Source organism: Pteropus alecto, unplaced genomic scaffold, assembly GCF_000325575.1.
Source record: "Pteropus alecto unplaced genomic scaffold, ASM32557v1 scaffold190, whole genome shotgun sequence".
NCBI classification, from domain to species: Eukaryota; Metazoa; Chordata; class Mammalia; order Chiroptera; family Pteropodidae; genus Pteropus; species Pteropus alecto.
This window is the reverse complement of record NW_006430462.1, coordinates 168,754-190,762: the sequence shown is the minus strand read 5'-3', so window position 1 is coordinate 190,762 and position 22,009 is coordinate 168,754. Positions and strand designations below refer to the sequence as shown.

The window sequence follows — 22,009 nt, the reverse complement described above, 5'->3', positions numbered from 1 at the left end:
AGAAGTATGGAGTTGGGATTTGAACCCAAGCTGCCTGGCTTCAGAACCCGGGCTCTGGGCTCTAAACCGCCATCAGGGATGAGCCATATTGTGTGATTACATCATTAGAGGCCCATCTTGACCCCCACCCCTTCTTCCAGGAAGCTTTTCCATTTGGGTTCCATCAATACTCACCCACGGCCTACTCCATTCCAGGCTCTGCATTAGGCACTGGGGATAGGTGGTAACAGAACAGAAAAAAACCTTGATCTTGGGGAGCTCATGCTCTCCTTGCCTTTCCAGCACTCGGGGATACGACGTGCCATGCAATTTTGCAGGCCCTTGAATGATGTAGTAACGCTTTTCTAGAATCCCTGAAAATACACACATTTTCTATCCCCTATCTAGGTTCGTGAGGCTGGGGAAATAAAACCTGCTAAGAATCAATATAGTAGAGTGGGAAAAACAGAGCCTTTGCAGTCAGACAGGCCTGAGTTTGAGTGCTAGCTCTGTTGCTTATTATCTGTGTGACCTTGGTCAAGTCACCTCACCTCCCTGTGCCTTAGTTTCCTCATCTGTTAAATGGAAATAATCAGAATACTTGTATTATAAATTTGATTTTTAAGTTTTTGGGAAGGGATCAGGCTGCTTCCCTTGTCTGCCTCTGCTAATGGGAAAAAGGAACTGGCATTCACTAAACAGCCATGATGGGCAATACTAGGTGCTAGGGGCTTTATGCACACTTCTCATTCAACCCTGAAAACAAACACTCTAAGGTGGGCACTGGGAATGTAACAGTGATTAAACCAAATCCTGGCCATCAAGGAACCCCACTGTTCACTGCCCCCTGTTAGGACTGAGGAATGAAATTTATCCCCAATCTGTAGATGAGGAAATTGAGGCTCAGCGAGGTTAATATAACTTCATCAAAACTAGACATCTAGGAAACAGAGGAGCAGCAGTTCACAGAGCCAGGCTCCTTTCTCTGATATCGCTGGCAGGTAGTAGGCCCTCAGTGAATGCTCTCTGGAGACTAGAATGGCGAATAAGACCAATACGCACATCCATAGAAGGCTCTGGAAAGGATCTGGTACTTCATATTGTCACAGAGAAGCTTCAGGGGGGCCCTGCAGGCAGAAGAAGAGGGAGACCCTTAGGACAGATCCACACAGGTTTCTTGGAGAGGAGTATAACTTGTTATCTCTAGGAGCAAACTGAAACTACCCAGTCGAATGGACTATGGGAGTATTGTTTCTACCCATACAGCATCGCTGCCCCTTCTGCTATCAGCTTGGGAGTCCTCCCTTCCCCAACTCTCTGTCTCTATGTTTTGGGTGGGGCTAATTCCATCCAGTACAGAACTCAGGTTGCAGTATCACTGATTGGGTCAGAGATGGTCATGTGATCCAACCTGAGCCAGTGAGAGTCAGCCCTGGGACTTCTGTTGGAATGACTAGGAAATAGACACTCTTTTCTTTGCTTGAGTTCCTAAGCCAGTGAGATATGAGGCAGTGGCTGCTGGGATCCATTTTTGCCAATACATAGAAGGGCCTGTCTAAGAATGAAACCATCATAGCGGCAAACAGAAGCAAAAGCTGAAGATACAGAGAGTCCTGTTTTGAGCATCTTGATCCAGCCATGCCTGAAGCCACTATGCCTCTGGCCTTCTCGGTTCTGTCAACAGACTTTGTTTTTGACTTGAACCAGTCTGAAGTGGGTTTCTGTCACTTGCAGAAAGACTCCTGACTTCTAATGTGACCCAGCTAAATCAGATGAGCAAAACGGGTTCAGAGTCTGGCTGATTACAAAGCAGGTGTTGCTTCAGAGCTACTCCTTACATGAGAATTTTGGGGGGCTTTTTTGGCTGAAAGAGGAGAGTAGGGTAAGACCCCAGCATTGTTGAAGAAAGCAAGGACTGCTGAAGGGAGTGCTGTGCATTCCTGTAAAGAACAGGGAGGAAAAACATCCCAAGATACACCCAGGGAAATCCAGGAGACTGGGAAGGAGGCATGGCTGAAGTGCTCCAGTTATGCACAGGGAGACATTAGACATTAAAGCCAAACTCTTTATGCTCTCAGGCTGGTATGGCTCAGGCTTGCTCAGATTGCATGAGAATAGCATCACGCTGGCAGTTGTCCCACATTGTACTTGGCTATCTGCAAGATGGTGAGATTGCTGTCGCTACAGGTGTGTAAGCAGATAAGAGGGAGCCCTATGTTAGAACTGCATGTTTCAGTGATCCATGGACCAGTCGCCCATGAATCACTTGGAATTTCTCCAACATGTGGATTTCTAGGCCCCACGCTGATCTACTCAATCAGGTCCTCTAGGAAGTAGACCAGGAACCATTACATTTTGTTACTTCCTCCAGGTGATTCTGCTGCACATTAAGATGTAAGACTCTCCAGTTATATCAGTGCTTCTCAAACTTAAAAATACACACGTGATGTTGGGGTCTAATTAAATGCATATCTGCTTCAGTAGGTCTGGGATGAAGGACTGAGAAGATACTCAGGTGATGATGCTGCTGTTTCACAGACTGCACATTGAAAGCCAGGGCTTAGATAACCTCAAAAATTTGATGCCAACCCCCATGCTCCTATGGCTGAAGAATGGACCACCCAAGGCCTAGCAAGCGAAAAAAGGATTCCATTCTCCCAGGCCAGGCTGGGTCAGTGGGAAACAAGACCATTCTTACGAATGGACTGTGTAGTTCTGAAGAGGAAAGAGATAGTCTGGGGATTTAACTTTACACAATAAAATAATAAGTGTCATTTAACGAACATTACTATGTGCCAGGTACCACACGCTGGTTACTTTAAATTGTTGTTTGATTGGTCCTTATAATAGCTATATAAAATAAGCATTAGTGTCCCCATTGGGGGGAGGAGCAAACTGAGGCATGTGTGGTAGTCATTAAGTAATACTTCTGGTTTCTGCTTTCTAGGAGTGTGGGAAGACTGCACTTCCTGGCCTCTTGTGGATGGGGCCAATGAGGTGTAAGTGGAAATGACAGGTGCTACATTCGAGCTGGAGTGTTTAACTGTTGGTTCGAGCCTCTCCAACTTACCTTTTACTCTGTCACTGTGATTGTCAATATTCAAGGAGTTGGTAACTCCATCAGTCAGGCCCTTTAATGTACAGACCCATGAGAGATACGACACGCATGATAAATAAGCCACTGTCATAATAAACCACTGAGATTTTTAGGACTGTTTGTTACTGCGGCAAATTTGTTTATCTTGACTGATACATTTAAGGAAGCTCCAATAGCTAAGGCTTCACAAGGCTAGGAGTAAACCTAGACTTAGATGATTCCATAACTTATGTTCACTCCTCTGAAGTCAGTGCAGGGCAAGCAGTGGGTATCTACAAATCTTTGGTAAATCTTTCTGTTCCCTCAATCTACAGCTCAAGCCCCTCATACCTCTCATGGTTGCAGCCATTGGTTGAGCCACCATCAGCTGAGCCACTCTGTGAACAGGATGGGCAGGAGGATTTTCGGGGGCTGGGTTGCCATAGGGATGGCAGGTTGCTCACAGAGACATCCATTAGGTCCTGGGGGACTGTGGTAGATAAAAGGGGCAGAGAAACAGCCCTGGTTAAGCCTATGTGGTCACAGAAACCTCATCCCAAAGCAAGCGGCTCACTCCCAGGCCAGCACAGGGGCAGAAAAAGACACTGAATGTCACAGCAGAAAACAGTGAGCCCAATCATTGCCTGAGCCAGGTCCCTGAGACCACCTGATCCAATGAAAGCCACCACCAAGATTTGGAGCCATCAGCAAATGGGCAGAGCTGATGACAGCTGAAGAGAGAGGAAGAAAACAGAGGGAGAGAGAGAGAGACCAGAACCAAGAAAATACGTCCAATCCCAGAGCAGGAGACCAAGCCTCACCATGTTGTCATTCAGCTGTCCTCACAGGAGGCTGACTTGAAGGAAGGGGAGCCTCCTAGGGGTTTCTGGGGAAGGCTGACAGTTGTGAGTCTCTAGAAATAGACTCTCTGGGTGACAGAGTCTCTGGTAGTGAGACAGATGGGTGCCTGACTAATCAGATGAGGCAGGGCACAAAAGGCAAGGACCTAGTGGAATGCCCACTGATGAGGGCACCAGCACTGTCCATGGTCCTGAGCCATACATCTGCCCCACAATGGGTCTCAAATAGGTCGGTAACCCTCCAGAATCATGTGGGGAGAGGGCTTGTTAAAAAGCCATAAGCCTGTATCCCACCCCTGACCTACTGAATTAAAACCTCCTGGAGATACAGTCCTTGAGTCTTTATTTCAAAAACAATTTTGACATAGCAGCCACATTTGAGAATCAAGAGGGCATGACTGATTTCCTAACTCCTGGACATTGGTGATTCCTGATCAATTACTCCCAGGATACAGCACTTATTGTTTCCCTTACTGCTTTCTTTCCCAGCTCTATGAAAGACCTCAGCATCTGCAATGCTGCAGAACAAACATACTGGTGACATACACATTATAATTTCTATAACTAACATCTTGGCCTCTTGGCAGTTCTAGACAAGTGCAAAAATTTTATTTTCTCTAAGATAGGGCTTGGTAAATATATTCTGTAAAGAGCCAGGCAAAAAAAATATTTCGGGGTTAGTGAGCCATTTGATTGCTATCATAATCACTCAATGCTGCTATTGTAGTGCAAACGTAGCCATAAGCAAAATGCAAACAAATGAGCATGGATGTATTCTAATAAAACTTTATTTATAGGTGCTGAAATATGAGTTTCATATCACTTTCACTTGTCACAAAATATTATCCTTATTTTGACTTTTTTTTTCAGTTATTTAAAAAATGTAAAAAACATTCTCAGCTCATGGGCTGAATTTGGCCTGTGGCCCATAACTTGCCAAGCCCTGCTCTAGGAAATTAAGAGGGGTGTACATTTGCCTCATGTGCCATGTGTCCTCAAGGATGACTGATAACACCCCGCCTCTTCCTTCAGGCTCCACGGGGAGGGTAGTTGTGGACCTGGCCCCCAACTTGTCATCAGAGCTCAAAAGTTGATAGGGTCTGCCCATACCCAGTGACAGAGTAGGAAGCTGCCTAAAGAACGAGGGTTTTGGGGTCACCAAAAGCAGCTTGTTATACTACTACTCTCCATGCAGACTGACCGATGAGCCATCCAAGAAAGACCACTCAGCACTTGTAAAATATTCTAGAAAAATGGACCCAGCTCTTAGTGAATCTCAGGCAAGCACTGATCAGTTGCACCCAGTGTGGCAAGCATGTCTATGCCTCCAGCCCCTCCCACACTGCAGACATCACCAATGGACCCCTTCACTACTGAACCCATACACTCCAAGCTGTGCCCTGCAGGGTGGAGGATGGACACTAAAGGTATCAATTTGTCTCTGCCTCCATCTCCCCTGGGACCAAGACTGAAATGACAACATGGCAGAGGTGGCCAGCACCCAGCCCCAGGGTCGGGGGACCCCAGACATTACTGGGGGGCTGCTGCTTCAGGCCTGGCGTGGGGAGGGTGGCATCCCATCTGGTTTGTGCCCACCGGCTGTCCCTGGCCACCACCAACATGGACCGGCCTGCAGGAACCACCATCCAGGGAGAGCCCACGGAGACAGGGAACGTGTTGCCCAAGGGGTCGGGAACAACTTGAGACACAAAACAAAGAGCACCAGTGAAATCGAAGGTCTGAGGTGGGCAAAACACCGAAATGACCGAAAGAACCAGTTCTCTGGAGCTTGAACCTTTCCCCTGCCCTCCTCCACGTACTGTGTCTGACCAGAGAAAGAAAGAATGCTGATATTTATAAAGTGCCTACTATGTGCTGAGGGCCATGCCTAATCATCCTTAATGAGCCTGTAAGGGATGAGCTTCTTTTCCCATTTTGCAGAAGAGAAAAGTGAAGCTCAGAACGAGACACTATTTAATCAGTCAAGGCCCTACCAGGTAATAACTGGCACAGCTGGTCTATTGACTGAAGTCCCCCCTCTCTTTTCACTAACAACAGACATCACTTACTGAACATAAGTACTATCGTTATCTCTTTTTACAGATTAGGAAACTGAGATACAGAGTATTTAAGCAGTATGCCCAAAACCACCCAGCCAACATGAGGTGCTATGGGTATCTTTTTTTGTATAAACCCAGGGGATTGTATAAACCCAAGATGCTACTCACGCTCTCAGCTGTTTTCCCCTTAGCTGTCACCTCCCCATACCATTCTTGCCTGAGACCAGTGTTTCTCAACTGGTTAATTTTGGTCCCCCAAGGGGCATCTGGTGATGTCTGGAGACAATTTTGATTGTCGCCACTTGGGAATTAGCTAGATGCTACTAACTTCTAATGGGCAGAGCCAGAGATCCTGCTTGACATCCTATAATGTACAAGACACTCCCCTACTCCACACATAAACAATTATTCAGACCCAATGTCAACAGTGCCAAGGTTGAGAAACCCTGTACTAGGCTAGCACTGTCTAACAGGAATACATTATAAGCCACTTGCATAATTAAAAAATTTCTAGTAGCCACACTAAAAGGGCAAAGAAACAGGTGAAGTCAATCTCAACAATATAGTCTCCCTAACCCAATATATCCACAATGTTATCATTTTAACATATAATCAGTATAAAATTATTGATATTTTAAAGTCTTCTTTTTTTTTGTACAAAGTCTTCAATATCCCAGATGTACTGTACGCTTACAGCATACCTCAATTTGGACTAGCTGTATTTCAAGTGCTTGGTAAACCACATGTGGCTTGTACCTGCCACACCAGACATACAGAGACACTCAGAGCCACAGAGCTGTCTGAAAATGCCTTTGTCTGACTGTGAACTTAACTAGGTGTTCTAGAACTTGTCTTTGCCTCCTCTGTGCACAAGGGCAGGCAAAGATCTAAGTTGTGGAGATGGGTAAGAAGACACTGAAAGAGAGTTTTGAACCACCTGTGACTACACCTTCCCTCCCACAGAGTGAAACTCTTTTCTCTCATTATTTAAGGCGGGTGTCTATAAATTTTTTCTGTAAAGGGCCAGATAGCAAATATTTTTGGCTTTGTGGGCCATGCAGTCTCTGTCATAACTATTCCACTCTGCTGTTGTGGCATGAAAGCAGCCACAGACAATATATAAATGAGTGAATATGGCCATGTTTCAATAAAACTTTATTTACAAAACAGGCAGTGGGATGAATTGGCCCACAGGAAAGGGTTTGCCCATTTCTGATTTAGGCACTTCTCCAGAAAAGACTTTATACCTCCCACAGATGAGAAGCATAAGCATAAAGATTGTTTTTTAAAAATAACTCTGTGTGGCTCAGGCCCCTGAGAAAAACCAACCAAGCATGGGGTTACCATTTCCATGATGGATGAATCTGACTTTGAGGATGAAGGGGTGAACCCACAATGCCCTGTCCTCCACAAACGATCTGCATGGAGTAGTGGTGATAGGCACAAGCTCTGGAGCCAGACCACCTGGGTTCAAATTCCAGCCATGCCAACCTTGGACCAGTTTCTTAACCTTTCTGTGTCTTAAGTTCCCTCCTCTGAAAAACAGGGAATGCTGATGACAGTGGTATCTGCCTGGGAGGGCTGTGGTGAGGATTAAATGAATTAAGACATGGATAGCATAGAAGTGGACTTGATACACAGTGGCATTCAATACAGGATACCTACTATGGCTCACTGAACATTAGTCACGTGTCACATTAGGTGTTTGATGTATCATCGCAGTGGCTCCTCAGAATATGATCCTGGGGCAGTGCTGTTATCCCCATTCTACAGACAAGGAAATGAGGCCAGGAGAGTACAAGTCACTTGGCCACATTGCAGTGGCAGCACTGAATGCTGTGATGTTTTCTTTTCTCTAAACCAGCAGTTCTCAACCTGGGGCAATTTTGCCTCTAGAAGACATTTGGCAATGTCTGGAGACATTTCTGGTTGCTGTAACTTGGCATCTAGTGGGTAGAGACCAAGGACACTGCTCAAAATCCCACAATGCACAGGACAGCCCTCCACCACATAGGATTGTTCAATCCAAAATGTCAGTGGTGCCAAGATTGGGAAGCCCTTTCTACATAAACTAAACTGGGTGGGGTTTCTCACAAAGACAGACAGGATTTAAGTGCACATAGTTTATTTGGGAAGTGTTCCCAAGAAGCACAGATAGGGAGAGGTTAAGTGAGACAGGAAGAGGAGGCTGAGAGTAAATTGTCAGTCACCACTGTGGGTAACTGGCACTTGATTTCCTGGGAGACCTCTGGGAGATATGTAGAACATATGCGTCGGAATTTTCTTACCTGAGGGGTAAGGGAGCTGGGGCATTTATATACCACCTCCTGTCAGTCACTGGGCTCAGTGCTGCTCAGGGAGCAGGCATGCCCTGACACTTCTAATCTGCCCCACACATGGGCAGAAGGACCCTGGTGGCCGGAGAACCCCTTCAGGCACAAAGACCCTGAGGCTGGGAGCTGGCAGTGGGGCAGCATGCACAGAGGGCTGTGGGTGGGCACAGCTAGCACATGTCCTGCTGGCACACGCAGAGTCAACAAGAGGCTAATATTGACATACCCTAAATAAGGGACATCCAGCACTCAGCCGGGCTCCCACCAGGAGCTTACAAGTCATTTGTTGGAGGATGAGCCCCCGTGGAGAGACTTTTCTGGGAAGGTGGCCACAGGGCATCTGGTCCTCTCTAATGAATCAGCTCTCTGGTGGGCTGTGAAGCCAAGGACAGGCTGGGATGGCTCCAGACCTTGATTGGAGTGGGAATGGACATAGTACCAAACACTTCAGGATACTGTGTGGCTCTTAATAATCCAGGAACACCAGGCTTTGCTCCTAACTGGCTATGACGCAATATATGGATGAAAATACACTAACCAGCACCACGTGAGACCTTACCACCAAGCCTGCCCCACACCCTGGTTGTGACTCAATGATGGATGAGAGATGGAGCATTAAGCGGCCTGGCAATGTTAGTCCGTCCTTCCTGGAAGGACATCTGCTTTCAAAAGAACTTCTCACTGTGTAGCCAACGTCACTTAAGCAAAGGGAGGTTCAGAGCCATTGTCTGTCAAATGGGATCCAGGGAGCCGCAGAGGGTTAAATGAAATGAGGTTAACAGAAAGAACCCATAACTTAATAGTGATTGCTTTAATGGACATCCACACAGTGCTTCATAAATGCCAGGCCTCCTTCCAAGAACTTTTCAAATATTAATTCATTTAATTCCCAGAAAAGCCCACGGTAATGATGATCTTAAGAGCAACAGTCTCCATTCCCTAAGCATCTGTTTCATGGCAGTCACCATGAAAATGGCTGGACATATATTATCATTGGGCATACTAGAGCCTAGTGCTTTGCTTCCTCTCTGCTGTTTTGACTACCATTTATTGAGGACCTACTGTGTGCGAGGCCTTATTCTATGGGCTTTACATTGATTATCTTATTATCTCAGTGAATCTTTACAACAATATGTTGAAGTACAATAATAACATAATAGCAGCTAACATATGCATGTTCTCTGTACCAAGTGCCTTATCTCATTTAATCCTCACAAGAGCCCTATGAAATAGGTGCTGTCAACATCCCCATTTTACAGATGATGAAACTGAGGCACTGAGGGCTGAAGTTACTTGCCCAAGTTCAACCAGGATCCCAGAGCCCATGTCACTGCCACTACCCCATGCTACCTCCTGGCAAGCCATGTCTTCATCATCTAAGTAGAGAGTGGTTTTCTGTTCTCATTTAGTGGGGAACAGATGCCGCCAAGATATGAACTTCCTGATTCCAGGTCTCCCGGCTGGCCCCAGAACCCAGATCTCCTGTCTTCTAATTCCAAATGCCTGGGTCATTTTGGGGATCAGCTAATGGGGGGCTCCCCAGGCCCAGGGACAAGGCGGCTTACCGAATTCGGACTGCATGCCAGGGTAGATGATCCTGAACACGTAATCTGTGGCCTCGTCATCTTCCTTGTCTGAAGACGTGGACTCGGCGGAACCCTGAGGGCTTCGCTTGCGTAGTTTGGGAAATACTTTGCCCTGAAAGAACATGTCCCAATACATGGTCCCTGGGACACACCTGTCTCCCAACCCGAACAGCCCGAGGCCCTTGATGGGGTATGCAGAGCCTGTGAAGCCACATAAGGGCCCGTGGGCAAGAATGACTGCTCCCCAAGGCTGACCCCAACCTCGGCTTCCCTGGGTCCCCACACTCACTCACCTTCCCCCTCTGAGACCAGAGTGGTGGGTCCAGCTGCCCATGAGGGAGCAGCCCATTCTCCAAGCACGAGAGGAACTGCAGGAGGTGCCCTCCTTTAGGGAAGTGGAAGGGTGGCCTCTGGATCCCGTCCTGGCTGACCAACACCACCGTCCCACCGCTGTCCACTACCGTCGTGACCCGGCCAAAGAAGACCCAACAGGGAGTCACTATGAGGTGTGGTGATGGGGCTCTCTGAGCCACCATATCCCCATTAAACATGCTGAGCCAGACCCACTGACCTGCTCCCAGGCCCTGGGAAAGGCCTTGGCAGAAGGTCAGGGGCAGGTTTTACCTCTCTGGAGTGAGTCTCTTTCTTCCCATCTACCGTCATCATTGACTAGGAACTATATGACACAGTCAAGAGTGTGATTGACTTTCTCTATAGCCACCCACCAAGGGAAAATAATGCCCCCAAACACCCCATGTCCCTCAAGCACCCTCTACAAATCTACCTGACCTGTTTTTGTATGGAGGCTTTTAGACCTACCCATTCTCCGGGAAGTAGATAGTTAGCATGTACTGGACACTTACTGTGTATAAGCACAGCACGTTAAAGCCATCATCTTATTGTAGTACTCAAAATATGAGGCATAAATATTATTGCCTATTTTACAAATGATAAAACTGAGGTTCAGATAGGTTATGTAACTTTACCAGGGTCATAGAGTTGGTAAGTGGCAGGGCCTAGATTTGAACCCAGGTCTATCATTAAATAAGCTTAATGTTTTGTGCCTTGGTAGGTCACAGATCCCTTGCTTTCCAAAGCAGGACGGCCCTCTACTTGTAGTGAATATACCTTCTTTTGAGCTTTAAAAGGGAGACTCTAGTCATTAATTCCAGATTTGCAAAGCAAACTTTGGAGGGACAAAGAACTGGGTTCGAGTCCAGGCTCTGGAACCTATCGGCTGTGTATCTTTGTGCCAAGCTGCTTCTTCACTTCTGAACCTGGAATGGAGCCCTTATCACTGGGTTGTTGTGACAATTAAATAACAGACATGTAAATAGTTAGAACAGTTCTTGGCACATCATGAGTGCTCAATAGGTAACAGCAACTAATACCATGGCTTTGATGTTAAGCCCTTAACATAGGTCATTTGATTCTCACAACAAGACCATGAGTAGGTGCTGTTATGATTCCCATTTTACAGATGGGGAAACTGAGGTTCAGAGAGATGAAATCACTTGTCTGAGGTTGCACAGGTAATAAGGAGGTGGGGGCAGGAAGAACACCCCAGCCCCGTGCTCCCCTCGCAGTCCCCACCTTGCTGGTGGCAGTGCAGGTAGACAATCTCCTCCAGGCGGATGGTCATGGCATAGTCCCAGTAGACGCTGGAAGGGGAGGGAAGGTTGAGCTTTCAGGATGCCTGCCCACCTCATCATGGAGAAGAGCCCAGGAGGCCAGAAGACCAAAACCATGGACCCCTCTACCCTTCTCACCAGGACGCACCTATCTGCAACTTCTGTATCAGTCTTCCGAAACTCTATCTCCCCTTTTTCTGGTCTCAGCACCCCAATATTCTGAGGACTACCCCCTGGTTACCCAAAGTCCATGTGGTTGAGGCTGACCCCACACACCGTCCAGTCCAGGACTCTAGGAACGGTCACCTAACCAAGTCCTGGCCAAGCCACACATTCCACTGTTTTGGCCACAGTGATTGGTTCAGAAATGGCAGAACCAATGAGATTCGATTGCTGGATTTTTGTTAGTAGTACTGGAAGAGATGCTCCTTTCTGCTGGATGAGTAGTGGTAAGAATGATACACGTCTAGAGATGTAGGAGGCCATGACAAGAAAAAGCCTGCCTGAGAATGGGGTCAACAGTCAGAGTAGCAGAGCCAAGAGATGAAAAGAGTTCAGGTCTTCATCATTGGAGTCCCTGGATCCAGCCAAGCCTGAAGCCACCACCACAGGATTTTTCCATTCATGTGAACAAATGCTAAAGGCAGCTTGAGTCTGGTTTTCTGTCACCAGTATCTAGGAGCCTTAATCAACTCAACCCTAACACCATGCTACCATGTGTCCATGGGTGGGAGTTAAAATAGCCACTCAAAAGCTTTGACTTCACAGGTACCATCAGTGTGACTCGAATGCTTCTATGAACCTCAGTTTCCTCCTCTGTAAAATGCAGATGATAATGCCCATTGCATAGTGTTACTGAGGATTAAATAAAATCATATATGTGAAGGGCTCATATTTGAAGTCTTATACACAAAAAACTACTTGGTTAGTGGTCCCTGTGACTATTTACTTAAAATTTTCCATTTCCAGCTCAAAGCCTACCATTGTCCTGAAATAGATTGCTTTTCCACTCGGAATACAATGGGAGGTGGCGGCCACAGGAACTCAGGCTTGGTGTCAGCCATGGGAATGCAATGTGCAGGTCTCCTTCAGGAGACCTTGCTGTGGGAGGCAGAGTTGACCAACAGCTTCGGAGGCCAGCCCTCTGGATGCACCGCCACATTTGTGCCAAGTCCATGCTTCTTCTCAGCCAGAACTGAGCATGCTAGGGTGCCAGTATAGGCCTGTTCCTGTGGGACAGGGGGCTGTCTGGGGTCACCTTTAGTCTGGGGACTCCCAACTGATATAGCCAAACATTCTTAGAACTGAACTGTGTCTCAGACTCTTCCTGTCCTATCTTCCGTCCTTCCCTCTCCTCCCTCACAGGGGTCAGACCAGCTTTATGGTTTGAGGGATCTCCCCACCTCCCTCTGCTCCTCACATTCAACCTTCACAGGTGCTTCCTCAATTGAGTCTCTCCTGCACGTCTTGGTGTTGTCTGCTTCTTGGAGGACCCAAACTAACACAGGCTTCAAAGTCAGACAAGGTTTAAATCTCACTTCTGCCACCTACATTGAACCAGTCCCTTTCCATCTTGGGCCTTGGTTTCCCCAGCTGTGAAATGAGGAAGCTGGAAGCTCTCTCAAGGCCCTTCCTGTACTGGTCTGTACCAGAATCAGCCTCATCAGGGTCATAGAATGAATGGCCTTGGAAGATGGTCAGGTACACAAGTGGTTTTAGACTAGCAGCCTCTGCCGAGCCCCTTGCATGCTGAGTCTCAGCCAGGAGACCCTTCCCTGGGCTCCCACATGTTGCCCCATCACACTGCCTGTTTTCTCTTGTTTCTCTGTGGGGTGCTGAATGCCTGGAGAGGGGACTGGGTTTTGTTCACTTCTATAAGATACTCAGAGAATATAGAGAGTGAGTGGTTAATGCTAGGCGCTGGGATGCCTAGTAAACAAAGCAACTTTCCAACTATAATCAACACCAGCAAGGAGGAGCTCTGTGAACAGTTCCTTTGGATCCACATAAATTAACACAAACAGCCTCCATGACTGACAGGTCTTTCCAGGTGCCAGGTTCCCTGCTGAGGGCTTCACGTGCATTTTCACATTGACTTCTCCACACATGCCAGTTTGGAGATTCCATTACCACATTCCCATTTTTACAGATGAACAAACTGAGGCTCAGGGAGGTAAAGTTGATTGTCCAAGATCATTCAACTAGGAAGGAGCAAGAGCTAAGTTTCTGTTTACGTTTTATGTTTTAACAGCTTTCTGGAGTAGAACTGCTGTGTCATATGTCAAGGGTATGTTATAATAAACCTCTAAATGGGTCTGCAAAGTGGTTGCACCATCAGCAGTGTATGAGGGTTCCAACTGTTCCTCATGGCAGGGCTGAGGTGTGAGCCAGGTCCATCCTGACTCCAGAGCCCAAATATCTACCTCTTTGGTGATATTTCCTCTTCAACATCAGAAAACTCCAGTGGGGAGTTATGATCCTAGTTGTGTAAGAGGGAAGGCTGGCTGGGAAAAGAGGTCTTAAACCTCCTCAGACAGGGGCTACTCCCCTATCTTTGTTGTCCCTTGATCCCCAAAGAGAACCTGGAACCCTTAGATGCTCCTTTTCCCACACATTAATGCCCACATTTCTGACCCCTGGCTCTTTCTCTTCCCTGAACCCCAGGTGTCACAAAAGGGTAACAAGAACAGATGGGGGTTCAGAGTCCAGGCCTAGGGAAGTCCCCAGTCCCATTGGCGGTGACCTTGAAAGTACAAATTCATCTGGAACTAAATATGGAAGCACCTACAATGTGCTTGGTCACAAACAGAGGAAAAGATACAGACACATGGAGTCCCCGATGATCTGAGCTGGAATGGGGCGGGGCTTGGCAATCATTTGGTCCAATGCCTCTCCTAAAACATTAGCATCAAAAGATTCCTGCCCACACAGTCCCGAGCTTAAGTCCACCCAACATACAGGTCCACAGGCTTTGACGTTGGACAAAAGACACTCAGTGTTTGACAGCTCCTGAAAACCCTTTGGGAACCCTCCAGTTCTGGGAAAGTCTTGTCCAGCCCCCTCATTTGATAGAAAGGGGAAACTAAGGTCCAGAGATGGGGAGTGATATATCCCAGGTCAACCAGCAAGGTGAAAGCTGAGCAAAAACTTGGTCCTATAAAATATATGTATCCATTTACTTGCTTATTCGTTGTCTTCCCCAGCATAATGTAAACACAATATAAGCTCTGAGAAGATAAAGATTTTTCCTCTCCTTTTTTGTATCTGCAACCTCTCTCGTATCTGGGCACATAATAGGTGCTCAGTTAATATTTAATGAATGAATCACTGCTTTATTTCATGAAGATTATCTGAGAACCTAATAGGTGCTACAATCTATGGCAGGTGCTGGGAAGAAGACACGAGCAAGACAGAGTCTTTGCCTTCATGGAACTAAGGTCTGGAGGGCGAGATAGTTGGTATACAGGAAGCGCAGATTTCGTATGTGACTACGGTTTTATAAATGCTATGAAGGATTTTCAGGGCTCTCTGTGTGATCCAAATGCATCGGGGCAGTCAGTGAAGGCCCAATTCTAAGGTTTAAGATGCATCAGCTGATAAGGTCCCTGAGCAGTGACTTTGTATTTCCCTTTGTTCTTCCTAAAGACGTCCCTAATTGTGCTAGAACACAGAGTACTGCAGCAGGGGATGCTCAGCCCCATGTTTCTTTGGTGTGTGATTACAGAGCCTTCGCTGGGTCCTATAAATTCCAGGATATCTGAGGAGACACAGTTCTGAACTAGAAGCCTACCAACCAACACTTTCTGCCTCCTTTTTTTATTAATTGATGGGAAAGGGAGCAGCATACAGGGGACTATTTGTGGGCTTCAGACCTTTAAGATTTCTCTCTCTAGGTGATGTTTTGGCCAGGGCTCTGCCTAATTCCACACCTTAAGGTTCTTCTAGGTAGTTTCCAGATTTTCTCAAATCCTTGAGTTACCTCTGAGGCCAGAGCCACAGGGAAGCTGAGCACAGTGGCCGTTAACAGCCAGATGGAACAGCAGACAGGGGTAGGAGAACAGAGACAAGGCATGAATTTCCCTGTGCCAAGGGGAGGAAAGGGATCCGGCGCCCTACCTCTTCTCATAGTCCAGGTCTCCCATAGACCCATTCATCAGCTGGTTGGGTGTCCACTTCAAGGTCATGACGTCAGCTGTTTGGTGAAGGGAGAGGTACCCTGGCACAGCCTCCATGTCATCCCTCTGCAGAGAGAGAAGGACTCAGGCCTGGTCATAGAGAGAGTTACAGTGGAGGGGGGCCCTGGCTCATCTGACTCAAGGGCACATAACCAGACAAGAGGCTGGGTCATTCCCTCCAAGGCTAAGGCCATTTGAAAGACCCTGAACCTTCTTCCAGGAAGTCATGCTAGGTGAAGCCATTTGCAGTCAACCACCCAGGATGAGTTCTATAGATCCACCTGTGAAAGCTGTCCAGCCCCAACACTTTCACACTCACGCTTGCCTTCTGAGGTTCAGAGGCCCTGCTGTGAGGGTGGGGCTGGGGGTTTCTTTAGAACCATGAAGGGGCTCTGGCCCTCTCAATATCACCCTTTCCAAAAGAGAACGCCATCTTTTTGGCCAGTATTAAGGAAGAAAGAGATAGCAGCTGAATTTATCCCAAGGACATGACCCAGAAGCCCCTCCCAAATACCCCCCGCTATACTCCCCACCCAGCAGCCTGAACCTCTGCCTTCCCAACTGGTCCGCATAGCTTCTCATCTGCTGTTATAACCCACGTAGGGAGTGGTGGAGGGCAGTGTCTCCAAGCTTTACCCATAGAGGAGGCAGTCCCTCCACCACATTCATCTCAACAATACATGGAGACAGACAACTAACATTTACTGAGCACCTACAGTGTACCAAGTATGGCTTAGAGTTACACAAATTGTCTCAACTGAATCAACCAGGCCTGCAGCCCTATGAGGGAGTCCATTTGCAGTCGTTCATCAATTCTAAGATGGACATTTGTTTTTCGCATGCGAATGTGCCTGAAATAGGGATGTATCTTACAGAATTTCACCATCGTGACATAGTTGTCATTAGCTAATCTCATGCAAACTCAGTCACAGTTGTTCATATTGTCATTTCAATTAAGTTCTGTGTGTGGTTGATACTTCACATTCAGAGCACAGGTGCTATTTTAAAAGTCTCTAAAAAGATTAAACTGTAATTCAGCTTTGAATCAAAAAGTTAATGTATATGTAGAAAGGCTGGGAACAGAGCAATGAGGTGCTAATGTGATATTCACCAACGCAGAGATGCCCACATTGCAGATTTTCTTGCAAATCAACAGCCAAGTGCAATGCTTGCAAGAAATACTGCATCTCCCATGCTCTGGAACAGAAGCATGGGAGAATATTTCCTCTCTGACCCTTTACAGCCAACTTTTTCTGTAAAGGGTCAGAGAGGAAATATTTCTGGCATTGTGAGCCATACAGGCTCAGTTGCAACCACTCAACACTGCCACTGTAGCATGAAAATAACCAATATGTAAATTAATGGGCATAGCTGAGTTCCAATAAAACTTTACTTGTAAAAACAGGTGGAGAGCCGCATTTGGACCATAGGCTATAGTTTGTTGATCCCTTTCTTTTGATGGAACAGAAAATTATATTGGATGGAAAAATAAGGACATCGATGACTCTAAGTCAAAAAGTGCTACAGAAGATTGGACCCTGCAATGTGAAGACATTTTAGGACCACCTCAACTAACATACTGCAACTATATTTTCTCTTTTATGTACTTATAAGAGGAATATATGACTTAAAAAAGCTAACTATATCCAAATAAATCTCAAAAAGCTCTTTCAAAAAGTGTAAAATTTTCAAGTAGCGAGAAAACTGCATATATAATTTAATAGCATTTTTTATTTCTTGATGGTTATGTTAAAAAAAAATGGTGCATCTTAAATTCAGGGCTTCTTAGGTCTGAGGAAATAGGTTCTTGTAACCATTGTGATGTGGATAATGAGGCTCAGAGGGAGAAGTGGTCAAAACTGTGACCGCAGAGCTGGAGTGACTGACAGCTCTCCCTCTGCTTCCTCCCAGATGAGCTCAAATACCATGCTGATCCAAATGATCCCGGAAATGAAATAGCAAAGGAGATATTCCATGAGGGGAGGGTCTTCACATACCTTGCTCACCATCCGTACCTGGGGCCTGGTCCAGTGCTAGAGTATCAAGGGTGACTGGTAAGTGGCACAGACTGGCACCATCTGGCCTGAATTTGAATCATAACTCTGACCCTTATTCTGCTATATCGGCCTCAGTGTTATCATTTACGATAACAGTGCCTGCTGCAAATGGTTGTTGTGAGGTTTAAATGAGCTGATACAATTAAAAGCACTTAGCACAGTACCTGACACATAAGAAATGCTTAATATATATTAACATGAAGATGTTTATCTTTTTATCCTAAGCATCTAGCACATAGCAGGTTCAGTATAAATGCTTGCAGAATGAGCGATAACAAGAGAGAATGGATGGATAGATGGCTGGGTGGACAGGTGGATGGACAGATGGACTAGAAAATAATTGGACAAATGAGTGGATGAAAAGATTGAAGGATGGATGGATGGATGGATGGATAGATATAAATATAAGCAGATAGATGAAGGAATGGTGGATGGATGCATGAATAGAGAGATGGATTTATGAAAAGATTGAAGGATGGATGGATGGATGGATGGATATAAATATAAGCAGATAGATGAAGGAATGGTGGATGGATGCATGAATAGAGGGATGGATGGATGTAGAGATTGAAAGAGTTGATTGGCTGGCTAGAGATATTGATGGGTGGGTGGATAAATAGAAAAAATCCTGGCATATGGATGAATGAATGAATGAATAGAAGGATATATTAGCATATGAATGAAAGGACAGAGGCGAGGAAATACTGGAAGATGAATGAACAGATGGGTGCGTAGGTGGATGGATAGATGAATGGATGAGCAACCTGCAGCCAGAGGGAACTCCTCTTCTGTGACCTGGATACAGAACATAAGTGAAAAGTCTGGGTCTAAAGTGAACTCACCGGCTGAACGAGAACGTTGTTCTTGCCATAGAGCAGGGTAGCCCGGGAGTTCTGGTGCAGGGACTCTACGTAGTCACGGGCGGAGAGGGATGGCCGGTCATCCATGCTTCCGCTCGAATGCCTCTTCTGGATCTGGCAGTGTGAGGAGAGGAGGAGGACAAGACCCAGAGTGACCTTCAAGACCCCACTCTATTCCCCGCCCCCATGCCAAGTCCAGAACTCAGCCTAACTGCCCCACAGAGCCCTGCCGTCCACCCCACTCACACAGAGGGCTGGACGCTTGGTGGGCGAGTCCTGCCGTAGGTGTGAGCTGTGGATGCGGTGCCTCTGGACAAGCTCATCTGCCGAAGGGTCAGTCCAGAAGTGATCTGCAGTCTTCATCTTGGTGTACTCTAGAGCACAGGGCCCCACTGGAGAGCAGATGGGGGTTGGCACTCCACAGCTCCTGAAAGTCTGCCCTCTCGTTTACCACTAAATTGGCCACGGATTTCACTGCCCCTCCCCTCCTGCCAGCTGGGATGTCCCAGGGCCCTGCTAGGGAGAAGCCAAAACAAGATCCTGGGAGCAAGAGATAGAAAATTGCTAAGTTTTGAAGCGGGGGTGGGGGGACTGGAGGGAGGTGAAAGGCTCTTAGGAGGTATCACAAAAGCCAAGGCCAGAGATTCAGATGAAATTCAGAGCACTGGACCACTTACCTAACAAAGATGCAAGGATGGGGCCATCCACAGGATCCATCAGGAGAGCTTCCTTCTCATAGTATTTACTAACAAGGGAGGAAAGGATATACAGATTTGGATGGTGACCAGCAGAGGGCGCACAAGCCACTATGGCCTGGTGGTTAAGAGCAGACGACAGTTCAAACCCTGTCTTGTCACCCAGTTACATCTGTGAGCCGCAGCTGCCCCATTTGTAAAATTGGGATTATAATAATATATCTCAAAGGGATGTCAGGAGGACTTTTGAGACAATAGATGCTAGGCGCTAAGCACCATGCTTTGCATGAAACTGCTTAATACATGGTGTGATAAAGCCTTAATGAGGTGGCAGGAGTAATCATTAGAAGGTTGCTAAGGCCTGGCTGGTTCTATCTACTTCTGCTGCATCTTCCATTTCAAACAGGAAGTCATTTAGAGGCACATATGATATCTATCCTTCTAATATTACTGAGGCGATAAAATGTTTTTTAGCTGTGGTTGATCCAAAAGGCTGTATTAACAGGTTTTCCTGTCCAGATAGCTAATGTGGACGATGCTGGCCTGACATACTCAAACAAAAACAACAACAACAAAAAAACCCACCTGGCTTCTGACTCTTCAAAATAACATGTGATGCCATCAATATTACAGTGTTTGTGCCGAGTGTTTTTCGTGCTTATTTGTGAGTTGTGGTGTAGTGGTTTCTAATCCTTTGCAAACCTCACTCATACAGTCTAGCGACTAACAGAATTTCTGATGTGGACAAGGCCTTGTTCTGACCTCCTGAAGGATATCAGGCCCAGAGAGAGTAAGTAACTTGCTGGAGGCCACAGAGCAGGTAGATGCAGGCATGGGCTACACTCGCTGGCTTAGTTCTTCCCATCCTAGAGCCAGGGGTGAAGGACACAGGATCTCAAGTCAGAGAGACTGAGTGGGAGCCCAGCTCGGCCACTCCTTCCCTCACTGTGTGCCCCTGGGCAGGTGACTACCCTCTCGGAGCTTTGGTGTAAAATGAGAAGAAGGACAGAACTCATCTGCCCCGGCTGTTGGGAGGATTAAACGCTGACCAGCATCTACAGCAACAGCACAGACTCTGACAGCAGAAAGGCCCCACTAAGTGACAGCAACATCACTGTAATTCTACCCCCAAATAAATCTATCAACCAGAATATTAGCTGAGGCAGGACTGGCCTGCCTTGGTCATGCTCAATAACAAGTCTGCACATTTTGGTGTCAGATCTAAAGAGAACACTTCAAGGCACTTTCTACTCCACCATTCCATTTCCTCTCCAAAAATCAGCAGTTATGTGACCATAAACCTTTGAAATGCTGCCTTAAAAATAGCAGGGGGGTTGGAATCAAGATATGACTCTAAATGGTACCCACGGGAGTTCCTCTGAGGTGATGGGTTTCTTTGGAACGGTTCTGCATCCTGAGTGTGGTGTGGGTTACACGAAACTACATGTGTGTTAACATTTCATAGGACTACACAGCAAAAAAAAAAAAAAAAAAGAGTCTATGTAAAAACCGGTGAAATCCAAATAAATCTTGTAGTTTAGCTAACAGTATTGTACCAATGACAACTTCTTGTTTTGAAAGTTATATTCTCGTTACGTAGGATGTTATTTTTGAGAGGCAAGAACTCTCGGTACTAATGTTGCAGCTTCTGTGTGAATCTAAAATTTAAAATAAAAAGTTTAATGAAGGAACAGCCGGTTGGCACTGCTGCTCTAATAACTGCTAATTCCTTTTGACCAACTTATTCAGCGGGGAAACACAAGACACAAGAACACACACCAAAGGCAGTAACTTCACAGGCCCTGGACCCATAACAGGGCAGGAGGCAGAGACATATTACAACTGACAGGAGGTTAAGAGATGAACTGGAGCCTCAGAGTCTGGGTTTCTTTCAGTTCCTCTCCTGCCTCAAGGTCTTGGCACCTGCTGTTCCCCGGTGCTGAGAACACTCTCCCCCACCCCCTTCACCTGGTTAATGACTACACGCCCTTCAACTTGAAGCTGAACTATCACATCTTCCAGAACACTTTCTCTGACCACCTGGAAGAGATTAAACTCCACCCACCTGTCTTGGAACACTCATGACATATTATCACAACTACTATTTGCTTGTTTTCTCTTCTAAAATGGGAGCTTCATGAGGGGAAGGACCATGCTCTACTTTCTTACATACTCTTCTAGCAAACAGAATAAAAGATTAAAAAAAAAAGATAATACCAACTGTGCATAAAGATGTGGTTAAACATGTACTTTCATACACTGAAAAGATGAAGAGATTCTCAGATATTTCTCTCTCTCTCTCTCTCTCTCTCTCTGGCTGGGAAGGAGTGCTGGCCATGACGAGTCTCATATTATAAATTTTTCAGTGGCTCCACACTGCTCGTGGCAGAACATCGAAGCTCTTTAACATGGCAGATAAGACCAATGTATCCTCAACATCTAGGTTAGTGCCTGGCATGTAGTAGATGCTTATTAAATGCTTATTGGATGGATGAATGAATGAATGAACGCCTGCCAAGAAGACTCATACTAGAAAACCTTTACATCATAATTCTAAGCAAGGAAAGAAAATGTGGGAAGTATCACGAGGCACTTCCAAAATGCTGCGTATTCACTCTCTTTCTCACCTCTTCTCTGGAGTGGCAGCGATCCATCCCATTTACCAAAAGAGGCAAGAGGCACAGAGAAGCTAAGTGA

The 22,009-nt window shown here is 46.3% G+C and overlaps 1 protein-coding gene across 1 annotated transcript in view; it reads right to left on the bottom strand.

The window, feature by feature from the left end:
• Positions 1-22,009, bottom strand: part of SGSM1 (small G protein signaling modulator 1) — an 83,809-nt gene that overhangs the window by 25,660 nt on the left and 36,140 nt on the right. Inside the window, exons 5-14 of the mRNA XM_006904859.3 lie at positions 19,295-19,362; positions 18,864-19,009; positions 18,600-18,731; positions 15,642-15,766; positions 11,488-11,555; positions 10,188-10,351; positions 9,874-10,006; positions 5,450-5,614; positions 3,407-3,545; positions 1,042-1,106 (exon numbers count right to left, since the gene is read on the bottom strand). Coding sequence (XP_006904921.2) covers positions 1,042-1,106; positions 3,407-3,545; positions 5,450-5,614; positions 9,874-10,006; positions 10,188-10,351; positions 11,488-11,555; positions 15,642-15,766; positions 18,600-18,731; positions 18,864-19,009; positions 19,295-19,362 — 1,205 coding nt within the window. The remainder of the gene's footprint in view (positions 1-1,041; positions 1,107-3,406; positions 3,546-5,449; positions 5,615-9,873; positions 10,007-10,187; positions 10,352-11,487; positions 11,556-15,641; positions 15,767-18,599; positions 18,732-18,863; positions 19,010-19,294; positions 19,363-22,009) is intronic.